Source organism: Carya illinoinensis, chromosome 1 (genome assembly GCF_018687715.1).
Source record: "Carya illinoinensis cultivar Pawnee chromosome 1, C.illinoinensisPawnee_v1, whole genome shotgun sequence".
Taxonomy (NCBI): domain Eukaryota; kingdom Viridiplantae; phylum Streptophyta; class Magnoliopsida; order Fagales; family Juglandaceae; genus Carya; species Carya illinoinensis.
This window is the reverse complement of record NC_056752.1, coordinates 54644714-54660652: the sequence shown is the minus strand read 5'-3', so window position 1 is coordinate 54660652 and position 15939 is coordinate 54644714. Positions and strand designations below refer to the sequence as shown.

Here is a 15939-nt window from a genome sequence, read left to right as displayed (position 1 = left end):
CTCCAAAGTCTATGCTTGGACAAATTTATCCAGGGCAGACGTATCCAGTGCTGGGAACTCATTGACAGCAGCAAGAACATGAAGCCCAAGTTTGACAGCATCCTCTTTGCTTGGTGCCTACAGTGGTTTGAAATTAGTCAAAATAATCTTTTAATCATGACCATAACGGCTCAGACAGAATGTTGAAGACTAATGCACCTCGATGTTAAGGGGAAGTACTGGATCATGTAGTGAGAGTCTAAGAAGGAACCACCCCCCAAAGCCAGACACTCGGACCTGTTCATGTGAAATATTTAGAAACATGCGTTTAGGGTACCTTAAAAATGCAAAATAGCAAATAGCAGATAATGGTGACAACAAGAAGAAAGATAACAAATACAAAGTAACTCTTTCGCTTGCTTCATCTAAATTAATAAAACTATTTTTTTTTTATAGGTAACACAACTAGAAATTCGCTGACGTAAATATTTTGCAGGACTACTCATCCAGAATTTATAAACTAAATTGCCTCCCATTTATCTTTCCATGCATAATATGCATGCCATGACTATCTAAATCTTTATTCTCCACAGCCAAAACATAAAACCATCAATCTTAGACAATGAAAAGGAAGACACATCAACTTTTTGGGGGCAGTGGATGAGCATTAATACCAGATGAAAGGGAGGAGCAAATATTCGGTGAATGTTAATGCCACAACAAGTGTCCAACTAGTCATGGCCGGCAGTGATGTCATGATTGCATCTATAAGAAGTCCAAATGAGTCAACTTAAATCAAGCTTTTCTTCTTCTTCTTCTTCTTCTTCTTTTAATTTTAATTTATTAGTATTATTATTCCAGAGAATTTATTGATATGGACTAAACTTACCCCTTCATAGTTAACAGGGGCTTTTTGAAGGTTTGGGTCTGATTCAACAGAGTTCTCCAAGTGCTTCAGCACTGCCTCTCCATAGTCCCGGAAAGATCTGGACAATTAAATTTATTGGTGATTTCACAGAACATGCACAAAGAATAAAGTTTACAGAAATCATATACAGTGGCATACCCTCCTTTAAGTTCTGGGTGATTCTGATTAATCTTCAATCTCAATTCTACAGCAACAGCTGGTTCCTTCAGACCCTGTACCAGATCAGTTAAAACTTTGCTGCCACCACCCACTCCTGAAGCTCTGGCTGAAGCAAGTTTATTCAAGATTTTGACCTGCAAATATGGCCACAACTTTCAATTAACAACAAGAACCATAGGAGCAATCCTCTCTATATATATGGGCCAATGGCAGACAGCTAAAAGAAACACCAATGAAATGTTACATATAAAGTCTACCATGAGAAATGCACCATCATCAAGCCAGTGATTCTCCTTAAGAGCTCCATGGCCACTGGTTTCAATAGCCAGATGTGACTCCTCACCAATAGAGTTCTGTCAGAAATGCAATTATTTCAGTTAAAAGCTAATAAAAAGTAAGATGAGGGTCATAGAAGTTGCAACCAGCACACCACAATTTTTAAAGTTCACTCTTTCACTTTTACATTTGATTTAATGAAAGAAAACAAGACAAGAAATTTTCCATTGATCAAAAGAAGATAGACAAAATTAAATAACAAAGCAAGACAAAAAAAATTACTATTAAAAGAAGGACCTTATAGAAGCTAGTCAGCTTGAAATCATCAAGAAAAGCTGTGCATGTATTATGGCCTTACCGAAGCATTACAAAAAATTCGTTTACTTCACTATCAATGTTCTAATTCTCAATGGACGACAAAAACCTAAATGGCCAAGAAATATTGCTGAACCTAGTTTTAGCTGATAATACCAAATTTCTTATATATATATAAGGTGAGTTCTACTATATACATATATATATATATATAATATCCCATATTTCTTTTCTTTTTTTTTTTAATAAGTAAGAAGTAAATTTTATTGATACGAATGAAATATATCCCATATTTCGGATATGACCACCATGCATGCAAGTAAAAAGAAATTTGTCAGGTTTTAAGCCTAATATTCAATATTTTTCTTATTTACTTCCTATCAATGTGGGTTTTAATCAAACTCTGCCAAATAAAAAAATTTACACTACCAAACGAATAGCTTCATCAATGACATTTTTGTAGCCTCTTTTGAACCGATGGTGCTTCCCACCTGTAAGAAATTGCAAGGTATTATGCCTTCAATGTGAGACAAAACAATGTAATATTGCTACATAGATCTCTCCATACCAAGTTTCTTTTCAATAAATGTGGTCAGACCATCTGAAGTCACACTGTCTGTAACAATAGTTGTTCCAGGATGCTAGGGGAAAAAACAAACATTTCAAGATTACGAATAGGAATTTTGAGCAGGGTCTCAAATGTAAATATGTTCTGGAGACACCAGAAATAAGGGGATCTTACTTCCTCGAGAACAATGGCAGACATCAAGGCAATCAAGCGATTCCGGTTGAACTCATGGCCGGTAGAATCAACAGCAGCAGATCTATATAGAAATAAATTAATGATTAAAATTAAACATTATAAGAGCTTGTTAGATCATCTCACAAGTGAGAACAACCACTACCGGTCAACATCAGTATCAAAGATGATCCCCAAATCAGCCTTGTTATGAAGAACTGCCTGAGTTATAGCTTTCATCGCTGTCTTGTCCTCTGGGTTTGGAATATGATTTGGGAACATACCTGATCCCAAAACAAATTCTATTTCAAATACCAAGAATGAAGCCTTTTTTACAATTTTAAATCTATATATATATATATATATATTTTTATTGGCACTGGGTGTCCAGGAGCAACGTCCCAATTAATCCTGGTTTTACAATTTTAAATATTACCATCTGGCTCCAAGAACTGACTACCAGCAGTAACCGCCCCCAGAGGCTCAAGCACCTTTGCCTGACAAACCATTGAAATGCACATGGATATCACACACTGATCAAATAAGAGTTGAATACAAGAATTATATATCATATTTCATGGATTGCCTTAACTAAACGAAGGACAACGTATATCAAGCAACAGTAATATTTCCCAATCCAGTAACTTAAGCTAACTGAGGACTACTTTTTTAGAGGCAAATACATGACTCAAACCCACACAGGATTGAACCTGTCACCTCACCGTCCACTCCTTATTCAAAGAGGCAGGAAGTGCCATTTGGTCCAAAGACCATGGGACAATATCACTAATCAGAACAAAAAATAATTCACAAAGTGTGGGAGTTTCAAGCATCAGCTGTCTAGGGATTGTCACTTCACAAAGGCACACAACAGCCAAGGTAACATGTACGGAGGTACAAACTTCAACACAGGAGAAAATAAGGGTTTATATTGTAATGGCACATCGAGCCGGAGATTGGTTTTCCAAATTCAATGATTGTAACACTTAATATTGGTGGACATGATGGCACCAACAATGCCAAGCAGGGATTGATTTTCCAAGTTCAAAACTGAGAGCCCCATGATCATGTGTTGAAGCATCTAGTTCACTATGAATAAACCTTACACCCAGAATGAGTCAAATAAAAGTTTAAATAAAATCACAAAGGGAAGTTACTGCAAAAAATCCTCCAGCTCCATTCCCTGCATCGACAACTATATGGAATCCCTCCAACGGCTTCTCTGCAATTAGCAAACAGGTAAAAAAATCTCAGAGAAAAAAAAAATGCAAGAGAAAGTAAAGATGACATCCTGGTGACCCAAAACTGGGAAAAAAAACTATGATACTAACATTTTCAGATATGCAAGACCTTATTACAGTATGTTGGGAACAGCATGATGATAGAAAGTTCTATCATGCACTTCAAGTAACGGGAGAAAATGATTTTAGTCTCAGACACATTTCAGCTTCACTGAAATATTTTCATGAGTAATACCTGTGTTTCCTGCAGCCTTGCGGACGGCCTTTACAAGATCAGATGTATATATAGACATGTAATCAACTCTCTTTATTGACGCATGAGCTTGTTCCTTTGAAGTCATCAAAATCTCGGTTGTAAAGTTATTATATATATCTGCAGCACGCTCTAAGATGTCTTTGATGTCGGCTTTCCCAAGCCCTCCAGCATTTGTGAAAAACTTGAATCCATTCCTGTTGTACGGCAGATGACTTGCTGTTTGCAGGACATACAAATTAGAATTTCAATTACGTAGAATTAACCTTATAACCAAATGAGAGATAAAGTGCTTGAAAAATACAAAGTTTCGTGAAGATTAGAAATAAACCCAAGTTCACTGAACCGTGACAAGTGCTAAGCATAGAAATTAGACCAAGGCTAGTCACTAAGAATTTGGATCTATGATACACAGAAAAGAAAAAAGGAACGAAAAAAGGAACAAAAAAATGGCTTTGATCATAAAGTAACATGGTTTACAACAGACCCAGAATAACAGTAATGAACATTATACCAGATTAATAACATGTTTAATCTACCTGTTATCATAATGGACCCATCAACTGGACATAAAAAAGCATCATCTTCAGTAAGTGTGCTGTTAAACATTGCTGGTGTAGATGCTAATCTACAAAAAGGCAAATAAAAATACTTAAAGTTGACATAAATCTGAAACATGAGTTCTAATCCAACTAGTCAACATCTTTTGCTAGACCAGGTATGATCTTATGTCAGTAGCACCACTCAAATGAACAAAAACCATTGATCTTAGCAGATCCTAAAGCATCTACCAACAAGAGGATCAACACCAAAAAAAAAAAAAATTACATAATGTCATCACTCACCCGTATTGAACAACATCCAGGCCTGCACTGACAATACCTCGTGAAATTGCATCCTGAAGTTAGATTAAACTTGTCTTGTCAGCAGAGATAATCGATTCTATATATATATGTGTGTGTGTGTGATGGTGAAGATTGCAAAACCTATTATATTCAGGCAAGAAACCTGTAACACTTGAGCAGATATTCGGGAATCGTGACCAATGGAAACTCTCAAATGACCAGAGGCATCAGCTTTCTTTTTCTCAACTAACCATCCAGAAAAGGCGGCTGCTATTGCTTCTGCAACTGGTTCAGTGAGGTTGACAGGCTCTCCCTCAACACCAGCAACAGAAACACCTCGTATATCACTGTGTACATTCAACATCATCCATAAGTGACACCAATCATATGCTTGTTAGGAAATACAGGATAAGGCACCATCTGTAAAACAGGTCAGAGAAAACGAAATTAACATGGGCAATATTTTGGTCCAAAAGACCAGCAGGAAGCTGTTGCTGCTACCGATTAAATATAATCACAAGCCATAGATTTGAAAGTTGACCGTTGAAGGTTTTGTATGCTTGAGGAGGTGATAGCAGCATTAAGTTGACCATATATTTTCATCATTTCACATTACGTAAGCAGAGCTCTACATAACACTCTCAAGGGTTCATGGAAACTTTATGGAAAGTTCTACTCATGTTTTTATTTTACACCACTCTCTCATTGTCTGGACCCTGCTGCATGTCCCAATCACTCGAGAACTGTAAATGTCAAACTGAAAGTTATTCCTGTGGGGAATACAGTGTTGAAACAAAACATTTCACCAGCACATTTGTAAATTAGATCAAGACATCACTTTTCCTTAAAACTATGATTGGCAAGTATTAACTTCAAATCAATGCAAGGAGCAATTGAAAATCATAAATCCATTGGTGATTCACAATTCTCGTAAGATTAAAACAGGAGAAAATAGATATATGTTAATCAATGATACAGCAACTGTTATGTATCCCAGAGAACAGAACACTTTAAAATCTGAGAACATGCAATGGTGGCCTATTCTATACCTGCCATTTTGAAGCTTTAAGAAATCAACTTTGTCAAGAGATGGCACTACAGAAGTAGTGGGAGCAGCTGCAAGAGAATTCCAAATGCAAAAATATTGACAGATTAAAAATAATTTTAGGAAAATTTTATGATATTCAAAAAGTCGAATTGCAAGCAAATCCAATCCAATAGCAAAAATGAAAATACACATCTAGGCACAAACAATGGACTGAATTTGTTGAATGAGAAGAAAATGAAAAAAGGTGAGTAATCTAAGGGTGTCTAGAAATTCTAGTTTTGCACTTCATATCAACCTGGATAGCGAGAGTCTAGAACAGACCATTGCAGTAAACAGTTCCACGGTTAACAAAGCCACTCTGGTGTTTTGATAAGGTGTGCAGTTGCATGGAAGAAATGCCAGTCCATGCCAACTTCCCTCCTTGAAAGGGAAGAAAGTTGTGTACATAAGGGGCACAACGGTCCCTTTGATATTGGGTGCCGATGATTTGCCTATTCTGTTGGTAGCACTGTGATACATAAACATTATGGACAACCTTCCCTGACATTGCTGCATAAAAATTTTCAATTTTTATTAGACTCCATTGTCATCAAAGCTTAATCAAAATTTTATTTACTATGTTACTATTTTCTCATAATTTCCAAGAGAAAAATAAAGAAAGAAATGATTTAATTTTTCCCATGCTCAACCAAATTGGGCAATCAAGCAGGAGGTGAACCGTTCCTACCAAAATTACCAATAGCCTTTGTCCCTATAATCTGGGTTCTAAGGGTAAGAACGGCAGATAAAACCCGCATCAATTACAGACTGATTATTGAAACCCATTCAAAATCTTCCGACTAAATTATCGATCAACCCCTCCATTTCATTGTACGGACCCCCAAACAAAGTTTTTATTCCTTCGATTTTGTTTTGGATGGTTAAGAAAACCTTTAAACTTATAAAACAAGAAACCTCCCTTACCAATACCTCATTCAACAAGAATCAAGTATCTCTGCAATCATATCAAATGGATGGTTATGAAAGGAGAGGCCAGAAACGGCTACTGTAGTGGCCATGGACTTAAAGAGGAAATATTCTAAGCAAATAGTGCGCACTAATAAAATTGTACATAAAGCTACTAAAGCTAATTCTGAGAAGTTCTCATATCATTCACACACTTCAAATTAGAGATATTGATAAAATTGTATTCCCGTTTGTTAAATCAACATATATCCGGAAAAATAAAAGGGTTAATAATACGGGCTGATGGGACTAAACTACAGAGCGAATAATTGGTAGATAATCGAAGCGATTGGGAAAGAAACATAGAGATACTATTAAAAGTTTACAAATTCAAAATAAAAATTAAATATAAAAGAGAGTGACGAAATGGAAATCGAACTTTTTTTTCTTTTTTAAGAAAGTAGAAGAAATGGAAATCGAATATAAACGGACCTGACATTTCGATGAGTTGAAGTAAGTGAAGGCAATAGCTTGGAGTCGGATTCCCTGGGTGAAGAGAGATGGAGAAGACGATCGGTATTGGAAGAAGAGTAGGTTTGTTAAATACGTGGAAGCAGTCGGAAGGGTTGGTTGATTATAGGCTTGTCTTTGCTGGCCGTTTCTTGTATGGGTACCACTATTACTGCCCATCTACTGCTAACGTGTATTTCAAATTTTCTTTTATTTTATTTTCTTTTCTTTTAAGTACTTTTTTAATATTCTTAATTATTAAGAAAAAATTAAAAAAAAATAATTTTACAAATACTCACTTTTTTAATCATTAAATAAAATAAAAAATTCAATAAAAAAAGTAATAAATAGATTATAATGAAATAGTAGCCATATCATTTTCGTTCTCGTATTTGTTGTGTCGTTTTTCTTAAGGAACGAAGAAATATGCCACGCCCCCTCTTTTATTATTGTCGTCATTTAAAAAAAAAATCATTTTATTTTCAATGAAGGTTTTCTTGCTGGCACTTTAGAACTAATACTTACCCAAAATCACTGTCATTATTAGTGCAAATAAGTCATTTTATAATAAATGTAGATGGAGTATCAATATTTATTGAATGATGCTAAACTTCTCGCTCGGAGCTCTCTTTGGAATTTTTTTTTTTTTTTTTAACTTTGTGATTAATAAAGTATTTTTTTTAATGATATTTTGGCTTTTAAAAAAATTTATTTAAAATTATTAAAAAATACATTAAAAAAAAAAAAGAAGCAAAACACAAATACTAGCAGGAGCCCAAAAGAGAGCTCCCAACTATGAGAGTAGCACCACCCATATTTATTATGTTAATGTTAACATTTAAAGCATGATAAGTAATGTATTTAATTGAGTAAATTTATGTTTTAAGAAATAAAAACTAATGAGATCTACAAAATATAACTTTTAATTATGAAAAAATTGTTACTCTTTATCATAATACATTCTTTGAATTTTATTTTTAAATATTGATGCTTAGCATGTCAATCATATTTTTATAAGCAATATTATATATAGTTATTTTTATATTTTTTTATTATATTTTATTAATATAATTGACTATAATAATTTTTTTTAATACGTAACTAATTACATCAATAAAATATATAAAAAAATATATCTAAAAGAGGCTACATATAAAAGTTTTATATTTTTATTCAACAGAAATGTTTGCTTGTTTGTGGACTCTGTTTATTAAAGCCCAGTTATCAGGATATGTACCGCACTTAAGTGTTAAATAGGATGTAGTAGTCCATTGGGCCTACATATGGGCTTTTTCTCTCAACGCTCCTTACAACAATGATGTCAAGATGCTCCCCCTTATGGCCCCATTTTGGACACAAACTTTCCACCAGTCTATTCACCGGCCCACTATTTCCTTCGTCCAACTCTATAGCGTCCGACTCCCAACTCTAGTTTTATTTAGATGTTAAGATTATTTCAGATCATTTATAAATAATAATAAAATAGTTTGTAAATAATAATAAATAATTTATGAATAATAATAAATTAATTTGAGAATATTTAAAAACAATTATATTTCTGAACAGATCATGATAATAATGTAGAAACCTTATCACAATATTCTAATTAAAAAAGAAACATGTAATTGGAGAACAGGTTGTAATTCCCGATTTCCCATGTTGGGAAATCCGATATATTGGTTGACCACAACATTATCCATGAAATTCTTAGATCTTGGTCACTCAATTTACACGTTATATATCGAAGCCATTGAAATCTGTAATCAGTTCTCAAATTCAACACTCGTTGAATATAAAAATCAGTGCAATCAAAATTGTTTTGTTTTGTTTTCGGTTCTCCTAATATTGTGGCAATGGCTGACCTTGTCCACTTCCCCTAGTGGCCCTTCTGTGTCTAGCCGTTGTATCTTTCTTTCTTTTTTTCAAAATTACTTGGGGATTTGCATTGGCTACTCTGTGTCTTTGTGTGATGAACAATTTAAAATAAAACACGTTGGAGTTCGTTATTTATTGACCCCATTTCCACGCACGAGTGTCTTGTCTGTCTTCTTGATTTGTGAAATGTTTATTGCATGTCTATGCTTACAGCTAATGATCTTAAATGACATTTTTCAAACTACTAGTAGGGTCATTGCCTCGGGCATTCCTTTACTCCCGAATCAGTATGCATGGTACAAATTGAAAGAGAACAGTCTCAACAAGGGCTAGGGAGGAGGATAGTTCCAATGTTTCAACTATTTAGTTTAGAACAGGTAAAAGACATGTTATTTTGTTTTTATCAGAAAACTTCCACTAACATAGGTTAAAAAGAGTAATATTACTTATAGTCACTTTTACGTATTTTTTGTGTATTAAACTGATGTGATTGACTGTATTAATTTTTTTAATATACAACTAATCACATTTGTATAGTGCGTAAAAGAGAATGTAAAAGTGACTGTACATCAATTTTTTATTTAATATAAATTAACATGCATGTTTTTTAAAAGAGAGTGTGTAGGGTTTCCACTCTCTAAAATTATATCTAATATTATTATGAGAAGTAATATTATTATTTAAGAAAAGAATCACTTAAATAAAAGCACAAAATATGAACTCCATGACTAGTTCTCCACAATGAGAACCAATTAAACAAAAGCACATGCATGATCAGAATAGATATGCCTTAATCAGATAAACCTGTTTGACTAGAAAGAAAATTCAACAAAAAGAGCCTGTGGTAGTGGTAGGCATAACAACTAAAATATCGCTGTTAACTTACCTGATGGCCGGTAAGATTTTTGACTCGGCAATTTCACTGGCAAACTGTTTCTAATTCTGCGGAGATGTATCGGCACTCAAGTGCCTTGCTTTTCATGCCTGGTGACTCGGATCCGTTGACCCACAATGTCACGGTATTCTTGGTAATGGTATTCTATCTGGGTTTTTGTAGGAAACAATTGAAACATATTATTTGAGCTTCTGAGAAAAGCTGCTCCCCAATCTCCATTGTCGGCTGTACCATTACCTATACTTTGACGACAATCAATCCTTTATTTATTTTTATATGGATAAGTGAAAATTAATCAAAATTTACGAGTTGATAAGTATATGTTCCCAAACATAGAATCAGCTGAAGCAAATCCTCCATCCACTCAAAACAGATATGTAAAACAATTTATCTGCACTCAAACCTGCGAGTAATATATTCATCCCCTGCCACCGCGAGCTGGAGAAGGAGCTTAATTTCTTTATATTTGCGGGAATCTAGAATATTTGTGAGAGAAACTATAACATAATACAAAGGATTTGCATAATGGAATTTAGCATTATGACCATTACAAAACCAGTTTCTAGGAAAACTTCTTAAATTAAGCTACAAAAATATAAGCTACAATATTCCAAAACTGGATAAAGATGGATTCCTCCACACCTCTCCAATAGTTGGGTGAAGATAGAAAAACAAATTTGGCAATTCAACTGTACAATAAACTGATACTGCTCGTTCTCTAACTTCCTATGTCGTCACTGCTGGAATCTGTAAGAATGGTTAGCCTTCTTGCTGTCTTCACAAATTTGCAGCCAAAGAATATTTTTGAAAAAAAAGTGAAATTGTTAGACTCTGTTTAACACTCAACAATGCCAGTCTAAAATAAATTGGTTAATCAAGAATCAAGACGCGGAATGTAATACCTAAAACGTTTCATCTCAAGTGTGATTAACAGCACCTACTGCATCTTGGTAGTGCATGTTGCTCGGTGAATGAGAACTCCCCATACCAAACATGCGGGCCAGCTTTCCATGGAACTCTTCATATGACCCAAGTAGCGATGGGTCCAGGGTGGTCCGACCTACATCCTTAGATTCTATGAAAACTTTACAATGACCTGTCTCAAGAGCAGGATCGTGTTTTTGGTGATCTCTGTGCCAGGGAGACCCTCCATCCGAAGAATTTTCCACTGAACAATTCTGCCGTGACACAGAACCAGAGCCATCAGAGAAGTTTGCCATCTTCTCGGGGCTCCCATCTGATGAGCTGTTTCCAGTTGCATCACCAGAGCAGCTCTTAAAACCGTGCTGTTCTTCAGTCAGGATGAGTTGACCAAACAATACTATGTGGGGCGCCTTTACTTGAATGTTTTCCTTCAGGTTCTGGGCGGAACCTCCAATTGTCAGCAAACAAGATAAATCATTCTTATCAGCACCTCCCATGAACTTACCACAAGGGACTCTAGGGGGAGGAGCCACACGATCAAGCTGCTGAAAACCAACTGGAAACAGACCTGTCTGCATTTTGTTGTTTTGGAGATCTCCTGAAGATGGTCCAAATTGAACATGCCTGGCTCCCTGTATGCCTGCAGGAATATTGTCTGATATTCGACTCAAGGGGCTGCTGGGATTAAGAAGGTTGCTGGAAAGAGATGGCATTGGAAATTGACTAATTAAGGAATAATCCGGATGCTGTGGAAGCCGCAACTTTTTCCTTGGTGGTGAGAATGGGGGGAGATGGATGACTGGTAAGTTTGATACCAATTCAACCAGCCACGGGCTAACACGCTTCACATTCTGGAGTAAATCTGGCTCGTCCCATGCTACCTGGCAGATGGTATTTGGCAAAAGGTCATTAGAAGCATGAAAATAAACGAAACAGATTAAAGCCAAACAAGGAACCCTACGAAGGACCTGTACAACAACTGATCTATTGGTTGTTCGACAACCATGAATTAATTGGTCTATCTACTTCGCAGCTTTAGGGTTTTTCATTTTTGTAATTAGCATTTATATTGAGCATAAGGCATATTGCTCGAGATTAGGAAGATCATCAAGCACAAAAGCTTTAGTACAATCGGCCATATTTAGAATTACAGCCGAGATCACGAATTATCACTATAATACAAGCCAGGCATTGCATGAATTCTGTTTAATGTGGGACTACGACTTTTTGTGCTTGCTCATAGAAATCCAGATATCCATCTATAATGGTTCATTTTGTGGCATGTCTCTAAAAATCGCACAAATAAAATCTTTTGTTTTGGATAATATACATACTAATCTGTGGATTTTCTTTTTTTTTGGTAAGTAATCTGAGAGGGCTTAAATGTGCATACGAAGATAAACCGAACCTGTAAGAGACGCCATGGAGAATCAGGCCAACGAACAGGATCAGCAACCTGAACAGAAGATACGGTTCCCATGAACCAGCTTATCCTTGAGGAGTCTTCAGTTTCAAAAGGCATTTTAAATCTCATCCCAGAGTACCACTGGATTCGCAAAGCAGCTCTGACTGTAGAGGCCTTGACAAAAAACTCTGGCGTGCTTGCGCGTGGATAGTACACAACCTCGAATGGCTGCCCGTTAGCAGCAAGAGTAGCAGCTTCCGCAACAGATTCACCGCTAACCCTTCCCCTCAATTCTACACCAGAATTTCTTCTATTCAATTTATTCTCGCCCTCCCCCAAAATCCCAGAGTACCTACCAAATGGAGAGCCAGTCTTTGTAACATCTGGGTTCCACCCAGACAAGTAATCGGTCCCACCACCACCTCCTCTCTTAGCCCTCCTTACCCCAACACAAAGATCCCCATTATCCGCTCTCAAAAACACGATGGAGTCCCCAGCAACAAGCTTCTTCTCGTTCACAAAATTACTCCACCCTGTCGTCAGAAGGTGACGGCGAGGCGTCCCTCTATATATATGCCTAAACTTCCAAATCCCACCATGCACATCCTTTGCTAAAATGGTTTGAACCGGGGGCTCCGCGTTATAATCCAGGCGCGGAAAGATGGTCTCCGCGCAATAACGAGGCACAGAAAAGCCCCCACCATTGTTTGCATCAGATTGTGTCAGTGTCTTAGCAAAAGAAACTGGTTTTTCTTGCCCCTCAATCCCACTATTTCCCGCAAAACCATCATCCTCAAAATCCCATTTACTGTCTCTCAAAGGTATTAACTTTATTTTGGCAAAAACCTCATCGGTCTCAGGGTCTGCCATGTATCTTATACCAGAGACGCTGCAGAGAATGAGAGAAGGAATCCGAGAATTCCCGATGTCTGTGGCCCCGCAGAGGACGTGTTCGGCGTGGCCTTGAGGGAAGTAGAAGACCTTTGAGTTAATGGGTGGCATTTGAACCATACCACCAGCACAGGCGTGCCATAGCTGAGAGTCCAAGCACTTGTCTGAGTTCCTCGCTGGTACTTGTTTAACAGAATCCATCACCGTAATCATTGTGGAAGATAAAGCCTTTTAAAGCGTCGAAGTCCTAATTTTACCGGGTTCCCTTTTTCTTTTCCCAAGTAAAAAGACTGCGAGCAAGCAAAGATTTACCCCAGTAAGAATATATTCCAGCAGAAAACCATTTTTATTTTCCGAAATATTAAATACACAGTGAATGTTGTCCCCTGTTTGGCTGCTGAGAAAGTTTTGCTTATAAATAAAATAGAAAGAAAATCAGAACAAAACAGTCATTGAGTTCTTTAACCATTAAATACACATAAACAAGATTCAACTTTGAGAACTTTCCTTCGGGATTCACAGCAACCAAACGAAATAACATTACTCCAAGAGAAAGTTGTGAAGAGGGATGAAGGAAGATGCTCGTTTACCTTTAAATCAACGGAAAACGAGAAGGAATTCACCAAAACACTTTCTTTCGCCGCTAAGAGTGTTGCAATTCCTTCGACGGGCACGAAGTACTACTCCCAGCGCACATCCCACTCTTTTCCACGGAAAATCGGACGCCCGAGAAAGAGACGGAATTTCACAAAGACAAATTCTTGGGAAAGAAGAATGAATGAGACTGACCAAGGAAGATTGTGACGGTGGTATGGAGCGTGTGTGAGAAACAGTGTGTATTACGGTAAAGGCGAAGCACCTGAAGTTGCTTGGTTGCCGAACAGACTGGAAATGAGTGAGAGAGATTCGACGGAACAGAACAAATAGTAGGGAAATGCTAACATTTTTATTTATTTATTCTCATTTTATTTTGGGATCGGAAAAGTCCAAGGCAGGCCAATTGCCAACATTCAGGTGAATTTCTTTTTCCTTTTCTGTCGCTATTTCTGTTTTTATTTCAGATCTTAAAACACTGAACACTCGCACTTTTAGTTTTTCTTCATTTTTTACTCTCTCTTACTCTCGGTTTTTCAGCGCGTGTTGTTAGGTAGTGTTCTCTAATTCAAGGGACTAGCTTTGGGTCCAATTCCAAGTTCCAACTGTTCCTATTGAAACGGGATTTTCATTTCATTTATGTGACACGTGGTAAAAACGCAACAGATCCAACGTCGATTAAAATTAGAACTCATTTCCATCCTGCTTAATTGAGATACAAGTTAGTATAAAAATCTATATTCAAACTTATATATTCTTAAATTATAAATGAACTCTTTAAATACTAAAATCTCATATTTTTTATTTTTTATATTTTTAAAAACAAGGTTTTATTATATATATATATATATATATATTTGACAGTCCTATTATTTGCATGGTAGCAAGTGTAATACAATGAAGAAGAACGAGTAGGGGCAAATCTCCTTAAAATCAGATGGGATTACTGATAATGTATATAATATATATCCCCTTAAAATTTTAACCCGTAAAGATTTTGTCTACGAATCACGATACCGTATATATACATAAATAGAATATTTAAGCTATAAAATAATTATATAAAAATAATTTTATAAATTGATATAATTTCATATAATCTTTTAAATTAAATAAATCTAACAAATTACATAAAAACATATTAATTTATAAGAATATTTTTATATAATCTATTTATAAATATAGCTGTCATCGTACATAAAATATCACGAGTTACATATGCATTCCCTCAACCACCTTAACACCAAATATTGTAAATTTCACGTAGTCCGGCCCTAACTCTATGAGGTAACCACCGTTAACTAATCTTAATGTCTAGTTTAGCTCACCGTAGTCATCGGTCAATCCGGAGACCATGTGTCATTGGTTAGCTCAGGTGCATGTGTTGGCTGGGTGTGTTCCCATTTTTTTTGTTCGATGTAATCCTACGACGAAATGGAGGGACAAATTGGTAAAATCATGACGTTTAAGTAGTTTGTTGGGAGGTATTGGAATTAAAATTAAAAATCCTTTAGTCAGATACTTGATCAGTAATATCTATCCACCTCTATTAGCAATATCAAGTCATCCATATCAACTGCAAGAGACAAGTTAGTACCTTCAGAAGAACTCAACAAATATTACAAAATAGTTTAGAATATGTACACGTATTCATTATGTTATTGAGAATATTTTTTGTCATTTTGTATATAAATAGACTCTCTGTAAAGCACTATACAATAATAAAAATCACAATTTTTCTTCTGTCATTTTATCATTGTTCTGTTTGTTATCATTGGCGATTGTTCTCCCATTTTTTATTGTGACAATTTGGGAGCAATCTATTTATCTGTATATCCTGTGATGCATTCTCGTACAAAACATGTGGATCTTGATTACCATTTTGCTCGCGATGGGGTTCATAACAAGACTCTTCAAGTCTCTTTTCTTTCAAACAAGGATCAAATCGTAGATGTCTTTACAAAACTATTGTCCAGTCCCAGATTCTGTACACTTAGATCGAACCTCACAGTCCTACCAGGGCTACTGGGCTCGCTAGGGGATATTAGTAATATCAAGTCATCCACCTCATATGCAAGAGATAAGTCAGCACCTCCAGAACAACTCAACAAATAATA

General features: G+C 36.0%; 2 protein-coding genes across 6 annotated transcripts in view; both read right to left on the bottom strand.

The window, feature by feature from the left end:
• Positions 1 to 7387, bottom strand: part of LOC122289272 (phosphomannomutase/phosphoglucomutase) — a 7803-nt gene extending 416 nt beyond the window's left edge. Inside the window, exons 1-19 of one of the 5 annotated variants that reach the window (XR_006236144.1) lie at positions 7221 to 7387; positions 6105 to 6332; positions 5785 to 5851; positions 4899 to 5082; positions 4736 to 4788; positions 4430 to 4518; positions 3873 to 4109; positions 3554 to 3618; positions 2833 to 2893; positions 2563 to 2680; positions 2400 to 2481; positions 2226 to 2298; positions 2087 to 2148; positions 1324 to 1419; positions 1046 to 1200; positions 869 to 965; positions 654 to 744; positions 199 to 276; positions 68 to 117 (exon numbers count right to left, since the gene is read on the bottom strand). Coding sequence is in view for 4 of the 5 variants with exons in the window: in XM_043096258.1 (XP_042952192.1) it covers positions 10 to 117; positions 199 to 276; positions 869 to 965; positions 1046 to 1200; positions 1324 to 1419; positions 2087 to 2148; positions 2226 to 2298; positions 2400 to 2481; positions 2563 to 2680; positions 2833 to 2893; positions 3554 to 3618; positions 3873 to 4109; positions 4430 to 4518; positions 4736 to 4788; positions 4899 to 5082; positions 5785 to 5851; positions 6105 to 6332; positions 7221 to 7227 (1860 nt within the window). In the remaining variant the exon portion in view is untranslated. Of the gene's footprint in view, positions 118 to 198; positions 277 to 653; positions 745 to 868; positions 966 to 1045; positions 1201 to 1323; positions 1420 to 2086; positions 2149 to 2225; positions 2299 to 2399; positions 2482 to 2562; positions 2681 to 2832; positions 2894 to 3553; positions 3619 to 3872; positions 4110 to 4429; positions 4519 to 4735; positions 4789 to 4898; positions 5156 to 5276; positions 5425 to 5784; positions 5852 to 6104; positions 6333 to 7220 lie in introns of those variants that run through there. The other 4 variants (XM_043096258.1, XM_043096267.1, XM_043096262.1 and 1 more) reach the window with 4 other exon arrangements.
• Positions 7388 to 10525: 3138 nt separating this feature from the next.
• LOC122289268 (auxin response factor 18-like) lies at positions 10526 to 14186 on the bottom strand. The gene is made up of 4 exons (XM_043096253.1): positions 13819 to 14186; positions 12341 to 13518; positions 10911 to 11813; positions 10526 to 10783 (listed from the first exon to the last, which is right to left on the bottom strand). Exons 2-3 carry the CDS (start codon positions 13439 to 13441, stop codon positions 10926 to 10928), a joined length of 1989 nt encoding a protein of 662 aa, XP_042952187.1. The 5' UTR covers positions 13442 to 13518; positions 13819 to 14186; the 3' UTR covers positions 10526 to 10783; positions 10911 to 10925.
• Between the last annotated feature and the right edge of the window lie 1753 nt (positions 14187 to 15939).

Bases quoted from the DNA above. Each gene is read 5' to 3' on its own strand.
- LOC122289268 (XM_043096253.1), bottom strand. From the start codon at position 13,441: ATGATTACGGTGATGGATTCTGTTAAACAAGTACCAGCGAGGAACTCA. The intron at 11,814-12,340 runs GTTCGGTTTATC...ACCATCTGCCAG, and splicing joins CTCCATGGCGTCTCTTACAG to GTAGCATGGGACGAGCCAGA.